At 46.5% G+C, this 7,407-nt stretch overlaps 1 protein-coding gene across 2 annotated transcripts; it reads left to right on the top strand.

The window, feature by feature from the left end:
* The first annotated feature begins 404 nt into the window (after positions 1-404).
* On the top strand, positions 405-6,877 carry LOC707877 (spermatogenesis-associated protein 31D1-like). Of its 2 annotated transcripts, none has more exons than XM_077966579.1 (4): positions 405-621; positions 1,371-1,416; positions 2,010-2,070; positions 2,362-6,877. In XM_077966579.1, the coding sequence occupies exons 1-4, from the start codon at positions 436-438 to the stop codon at positions 6,827-6,829; spliced, it is 4,761 nt and encodes a 1,586-aa protein (XP_077822705.1). In that variant the 5' UTR covers positions 405-435; the 3' UTR covers positions 6,830-6,877. The 2 variants fall into 2 exon arrangements, with proteins under 2 accessions (XP_077822705.1, XP_028691115.2); XM_028835282.2 differs by having other exon boundaries at positions 436-621; positions 1,371-1,415; positions 2,000-2,070.
* The last annotated feature ends 530 nt before the right edge of the window (positions 6,878-7,407 follow it).

A 7,407-nucleotide genomic window follows, 5' to 3' on the forward strand; every position in this document is an offset into this window, starting at 1 on the left:
GGATTTGAGGACATATGTGATCCTGAGAGTGGCAATGCCTGGGTACAACGAATATTCCAGACAGTATTTCAGGCTTTCAAGGGAGTGTACTTGGTGGGGTCTAAGTTAAGGGCTCCAAACAGTAAAGCGGGACTTGGGTAATGCCTGGTTTACTGTTGGAACAAACTGAAAATTCCACTAAGATAAATATATGACATGAAAAAGGATGGACTTGGGAAATGGAGTGGCAGGATAGGGCAAAGGGACCCAGAGAGCCCAGGAGAGTCAGCTGTGCTGGTGGGGTTGGGGCTGTGGACACACCCCCCTTTTGTTGCTCCCTCCACCCTCAGAAACCCTCTGTGACTCTTCCATGCTCTGTGATGCAGGCCTGGGTTTATAGTTAAGCCTGGGCACCCTCAGTGCTCAGTTGCTTCAGGCAGCCGAGCTATTCAGATCATGGAGAATATCCTCTGTTTTCTGAGCAGCTATATTGAGACAGGGCTGAGCCCTGACTCACATTACTTGGATATTGACCCCACCTTCATTTGCTTGAGTGGGTTGGGGTTGTTTATACTGTACTTGTTCTACATGGTATTGACCCTGTATTTGTCACCCACCGAAAAAAATAATGACATCCAAAAGGTAAGGGACTGTGGGTGAACACCCAAGAGAGATGCCCTGTTGTTTTTTCCCAATCCTATTCCCACACTTCTAAATAAGTCTGGTTGGTTCAGGCACATGTCTTATATGGGAAGTCTGAAGAGAGGACAGAGCTTCACTCTTCTGTGGAAGAGATTGGGCAGACTTATTGGTTCAGGTGGACTAAGGTTTCCATCTGTAGTTCATAGACTACCTATCTGGCTGTGGTGGAGAGTTCCAGGATAAAATCCTAAACACAGTAATTCTGTGCTCCCAGATAGGTTTATTTAGAGAATGTGGGTTCTCTGAAGGAGAATAGTCTCTGCTGAAATTTGATCATGAGTCACATTCCCATGTCACCTGTCATTCAACAAAGCCTTCCCTCATGTTGGGCTGACAGGGAAGTAATGCTGAGAGTCTCTGAGCAGAGGCTGGGGCCAGAGCTCTGTCTCTGGGACACTTGTCCTGTGAGGGAGCACAGATGTGACTGTTGGACTCTGAGTCTGTGCCCTGGATGAGCACTTCTAACTCAGCACATCAAGTGTGGCTCTCACAGAAGAAATCATCTTTCAGCTTTTCAGAGAAGGGAAAATGGGAAATATTTTATCACCTTTAAAAATTGATAAAAAGAATGTATTTCTATTAATTAGAGAGTCATATCATTCTTGTATAATGAATGAATGAATGAATGAGCTTCATAGAGTGTGAGACAAGTGAGTCGTAGCCTGTCATTATCTTTCTTTTGTTCTCAGCATCAGGGCAGAGCCAGGAGGAGAAGGAAAAGTGTGACATTTAAAGGTAATGTCAGCCTGCTTTATCTGAGCTTCAGGGTGACTCTTCCTGTCTCTTTCATGAGGAACTCAGTCCCATAATTTCTTAGAAGGTCAGTTACTAGACAGTCTCAGAAAACAGAGCCCTCGGAACACAGGCTCATGGGAAAGCAATCAGACATGAGACACTACTCATAGGCCCTGCTCTGCCCATTCATGTGCATGACAAAGTGATGGACCTGCCCAATGGGTGCTGCCCAACTGGCGGCCTACTGAGATATTGAGGAAGGACTACTGGTTGGCTTGGAGTCAGTGCTTCTGTCTCACAACTTTGCATAAGTACTTTGACTTCCTCGATGCTCGAATTCCTCCTAGAGGTTACCACCGATGTGTTTCACGTGGTGCTTTTGAGCATCACATGGGGTAATGTACGTGAAAGTTTACTAATGATTCCACATACACACGTGAACTTGTGAAAATTATCAATGACTATTTGCCCTTTTCTACTGATTCTTGGGGCTATCAGAGTTTAATATTCCAAGGGTCTTCCACAGAGTGACTTCTGTATGATCCCTGTGCCACTACGTTCATTGCATATAACATACTCTTCTGGTTTCCCAGACCGGAAAAATTTCCAGAGGGAAGCAGAAGAGGAAAGAAAGCTACTTTCTATTCTGAAAAGGTGATTAATCGTTCCCCTTGTGTCCTGTTCCACCCCCTCCTTTTTTTTTCTTTTTGCATGTTCTATTCACTTTAGGGATTCCTTGTAGCCTGCTGTAGTTTTGGGAGTGGGTAGCCATAGGAATGGGTATGTGAATGAATGCTTTGGGGAGAGGCTATAGTGAGGTCATATGACCTCATATATGGTGAGGTCATGGGTGGGGGGCAATGCAAAGCAGGTAGCAGGATTCAGGGGGCCCCACCCCTGCTAGGCTAACAGACCCTCCTTTCCTTGTTCTGATTCTGGCTGCAGCTTTGGACCTCCCGTTTCCTGCGGTCCCCTGGGCCAGCATCATGATACCACCTGCTTTCGTCGACTGTTATGCCCAGACCCCCTCTGTCAGGTGTGTAACAGAGCAACTGCTGATATCCAGCGACTGCTGTCTTGGGAGTCCCTGAAAGATGCTGCTCCCTGTGTGTCCCCTTTGCCTTCTGGAGCTTCTGTGACTGAGTCATCATTCACTCTGTCTTCCACACCCTCAGCAATCCCTACAGAAGACCTAATATTGTCTCCTCGGCCTAAGCTCTCTCCACCTCCCCTGTTAATTCTCTCACCTGACTTGATCACGTCCTTAGCTAACTTGTTTTCACCCTCACCACTGAAGGACCCTCCGCCACCACAGCCTGTTTCTCCCCTGGATTCCAAGTTCCCCGTAGACCATTCCCCACCCCAACAGCTTCCCTTTCCCCTTCTCCCACCACATCACATTCAGAGAGTGGAGCCCAGTCTCCAACCTGAGGCCAGTTTCTGTCTGAACACCATCTTTTCACTTGACTCCACCCAATGCCAAGATATTTCCCAGGCCATGAATCCCACTGATTCATGTGCTCATCATAACAAACCACCAATCTCAGCTGCTTTACCACTGGAAGACTGCTCTGTGACTCAGTCGAAATCAAGACTCACCATTTTGAAGCCTTTTGCAGAGATGTTATCTCTAGGTGGCTCTGGTGAGACATCCACCTATGCCCCAATAATCAAAGGCATTGACCATTCATGCCCTGCATCTTCAGAATTCTCCTGGTGGCAGCCTCATGCCAAGGGCTCTTTTTCCTCCAATTTTGTGCCATCTGATTTCATGAAGGAGCTTCTTACCCTTCATTCTTCTGAGGCCTCTTTAGCGGGGCACTCTGTGGCCAACGTCATACAGCCTGTTAACATCTCTTTTGTCAGCCATGACATTCTGGCACTCCTGGAGAGACAAGTCAAAAAAAGGTGTGATTTCCTGATGTGGAAAGAAAATGGAAAGAAATCAGGATCTTTCCCAACACAACTTAGACAAAACTACCAACTAAATTCTTCACGGAAAATGTTAGCCTCAATTGCTGATAAGCATGACATGGTAGAATTCTTTCCTTTTGGGGCCAATAAAGGCAAACTAGAGGGGCAGCACATCCATCAGCAGCCCCCATACTCTAAGTGCTTTGAAGACCATTTAGAGCAAAAATATGTGCAGCTCTTCTGGGGTCTCCCATCTCTGCACAGCGAGTCTCTGCATCCTACTGTTCTTGTCCAACGTGGCCGTTCCTCCATGTTTGTATTCTTCAATGGCATTACAAATACATCTATATTCCATAAATTTCCAGTACTTCCCTCTCCCCAACCTCTGTCTTTACCTAATACCCAAGCTCTACCCTTGCCTCAAACCCTGCCCCGAGGTCAGTCCCCACATCTCACTCAGGTCCAGTCCCAGGCTCAACATCAATCTCCACTCCCAGTCCTACTACCTAGTCCTCCATTCCTGATTAGGATCTGTGGAGTGTGTTTTCATAGACCCCAGAAGGAGGCACAGTTTCTTACGCCATCTGAAATTAATCTTCTGGAGTGTAACGTGTTGCAGAAAGTGCAGGAAAGTGTGTGGGGTTTACCCTCTGTGGTTAAAAAATCCCAGGAAGACTTTTGTCCTCCAGCTCCCAATCTTGCATTGGTCAGAAAGTCCTTCAAGGTCCATGTTCCCGTCTCTATAATTCCTGGAGATTTTCCACTGAGCTCTGAGGTAAGGAAGAAACTAGAGCAACACATTCGAAAGAGGCTCATCCAGCGCAGATGGGGCCTGCCCCGTAGAATCCATGAGTCTCTGTCATTACTACGTCCTCAGAGCAAAATTTCAGAGCTATCTGTGTCAGAGAGCATTCATGGACCCTTACATCACTCTTCAGTTGAGGGTCAGAGCCTCAATGTTCTAAAGAAGTTCGGATCAATCATCCCTAGAACCTTGCATGAGAGGAGCTCAAATATGCTTTCCCTGGAGAATGTGGGGAATTATCAGGGATGCAGCCAGGAGAATGGCCCAAAAAATCATCTGTTGCAAGATCCAGAGACATCTTCAGATGAGGATCTGAGGTCTAACTCTGAGAGAGACCTGGACACTCATATGATGCATCTGTCAGGGAATCATTCAGGGGAGAGCCTAGGTCAGAAACAACTTGAAAATGCCCTGACAGCACATTTGAGCAAGAAATTTGAGGAAATCAATGAGGGTCGAATGCCTGGGACTGTGCATAGTTCATGGCATTCAGTCAAGCAGACAATGTCTCTTGCTGAGGAATCCCACAGCCAAATAAAACATCGAAATATGGCAGCATTGGTGAGTGAGGACCACGGCGTTGATACTTCCCAGGAGATTTCTTTCCTTGGTTCCAACAAACAAAAGATGTTGGAAGCCCATATTAAATCTTTCCGCATGAGAATGCTGTGGGGCCTTCCCCGCAAGGTCCTTGAATCCATAGAAATCTTCAAATTGAAAGAGGACCTTTCGAATTCCTTTTCCTATTTCAACCTTCCCTCCTCAGCCAGCTTTATTTCTCGGGGAGATTCCAAAGATGGGGTCTCTAAGTCTAATAGACAAAGCACTTTCCAAGGAGGAAAGTTGGGAACAACAAGCTCAGTCCCTGTCCTTGATCGTCCTCATCCTGTCACCTCACCTGTTGGCAAAGAAAAATCAGAGACTCTGGGAAGGCAATTTTCTGATACTGATCATGACCTGATAGAGACAGATTCCAAAGATAGGGCCTCCACGCCCCTTAGAAGAGGCACTACAGATTTTCAAGGAGAAAAATTAGAAACCACAAGCTCATTCTCCATCCTGGGTCATCCTCAACTGGTCACCTCACCTGTCGATCAAGAAAAGCATGAGACCCTGAAAAGAGAATTCGCTGATACTGACAATGATCTTACAGAAAGTGTCCCAACAACTGAGGATGGCAGACAGACTTTTCTGCCCCCCACACACGGCATCATAGACGAAGCCAGTCAGAGACAGACTGTACCGGCCAGTAGATCCAGCACAGAGCTGCCCATAATGCAAGCTGGAGTTGGCCGTGAGTCAAGGGATAAGAGAGAGAGTGCCAGTAATAATGTTAACAGGCTTCAGGGCAGTAGAAAGACCTTTCCTGTCACCAATGGGTCGAAGGAGATGTTCAAGGAAGAGGAGAGCTGTGCTCTTCAATCACAAACTAGGAACAACTTGACATCCAGCAAGTCAGGAAGCTGCTCAGTGACAAATGTGAAAACAAGCACATCTCATGAAACTGAAATTTTCCCACCAAGAGTATCAGTTCCCCAAGATCCTAAATCATCATATCTTAAAAATCAGATGCTGAGTCAGTTAAAGTTGGTCCAGAGGAAGGATAGCCAAATTCAGAGCCATTTCACTGACATGTCTCTTGCCTTAGATAACTTGAGTTCCAAGGACTTACTGACTCATCCCCAGGGCATTTCAAGTCGGGACATGGAAACTTCCCAGGTGCTGCATGTCCACTTGGAGGACAGAGGGATCTGTGCGGCACAGCAGCAGGAGCCCAGTGTCCCTACGCATGTCTTACAGAAATGCCAAGTTAAGAATTTTTCACCAGCTACAAAGAGAGTGAGCCCTCTAAGACCCAAGGGAGGAGAGGTTGGTGGAGGGGATGCAGGGTTGGGGACATCCCAATTCAGGAGAAAGAGCCACGTTATTCATAACAAGACATCAAGGGAGTTGCTTGGGAGCAAATCTTCCCCAACCTTGAAAACACAGCCTCCTCCTGAAAACCTTTTCAGAAAGTGGATGAAGACCTTTTTGCAGCGGTTTAATAAACCCAGCATAACATATGAAGATCAAGAAATTTCTCGGGCAAAGGATAGCTCCCTGTCGTCATCTGTGCAGAATAAAGGTCGAGTTAAAAGCAGAGCTGGCTTTACTGGAAGTATTGAAGCTCAGAAAATTAGGAAAGACACTGGGGAGTTCCTAGAAGAGAAGCTGGGGCATAAGCGTGGGATAGATATCACCTGTCCCCAGGAGCCCCTTGCCTCCCCGGTGGAGCTTGGGAAAGCTCAGCACAACCCAGAAGTGCAGTTCACAGCAGAGCTTTGCCAGGGCTATCCCCACAACTACATGGCTCCCTCCTGCAAAGTGACATGTACCAAATGTTACAGCCAACAAGCTATCTTTGTTGGCCAGAATCATCCTACAAGGATTAGACAGAACACAGACAAGGACAGACAGCCTGAGAAAGTTGAGGCATTTAAGGGGAAGATATTGTGTCAAAGGCATCCCCAATCCATGCCCCACAGGAAGCCTATGCCACATTCAAACCCCATTTGTCAGCATCAGGTCAACTTGGTGTGTCCAGCCCTCCCTACCAGTGCTAATAGCAGTGTGTTCAGTGATGTGCCTTTACTAACTGGACAGAAAATGCTTCCGAAGCATTTCCAGGGAGGAAAATTTCCCCCCACAAAATAATTCACTCCTTGTTGGGAATCTTGATTCTCCCCAATAAATGTACTAATAGGAAGGATGTCTTTTATGTGTATTGTGTTGGGGGGAATGTTTTGGGTAACCAAAGCTTGTGGTTAGGGAAAGGTAAGAGTTAGCTCAGCTCTTGCTGAGTCCCTCAGTTGACTTTTAAAAGGTGACTAATCCCCTGGAGCTCTTGTGGAGGAAAGAGTATCATGTGCCTCCAAAAGCCCCTTCTCTCCCTGATGAAGTCTGAGGAGATGAGCTCTTTTCTACTTCTTTGCTTGAGACTTACTGATGCCGTATGGCAGCCTGTACCTTCCTCTCCATTCACTGCTTCATGTGCTTTAGACCCATAAGGAAGTCAGGCCTTCTATATCTGAAGAGAGGGTCAAGGACAGGCACATTTTCCAGAAATAGTGGTTTAATCAGTATTTTAAAAAAGTTGTCACTGACCACAGGATCGTATAAATTGGTGGTAGTGTTTGGGGTATTGCTGTTTGGGGTAGGGTGTCAGGAACACTGTGGATGCTGCTTAAGAATGTGAAAGGCAGGGCATCCTCATGATTTAGGGAAGCACATTT

This window comes from Macaca mulatta, chromosome 15, assembly GCF_049350105.2.
Source record: "Macaca mulatta isolate MMU2019108-1 chromosome 15, T2T-MMU8v2.0, whole genome shotgun sequence".
NCBI classification, from domain to species: Eukaryota; Metazoa; Chordata; class Mammalia; order Primates; family Cercopithecidae; genus Macaca; species Macaca mulatta.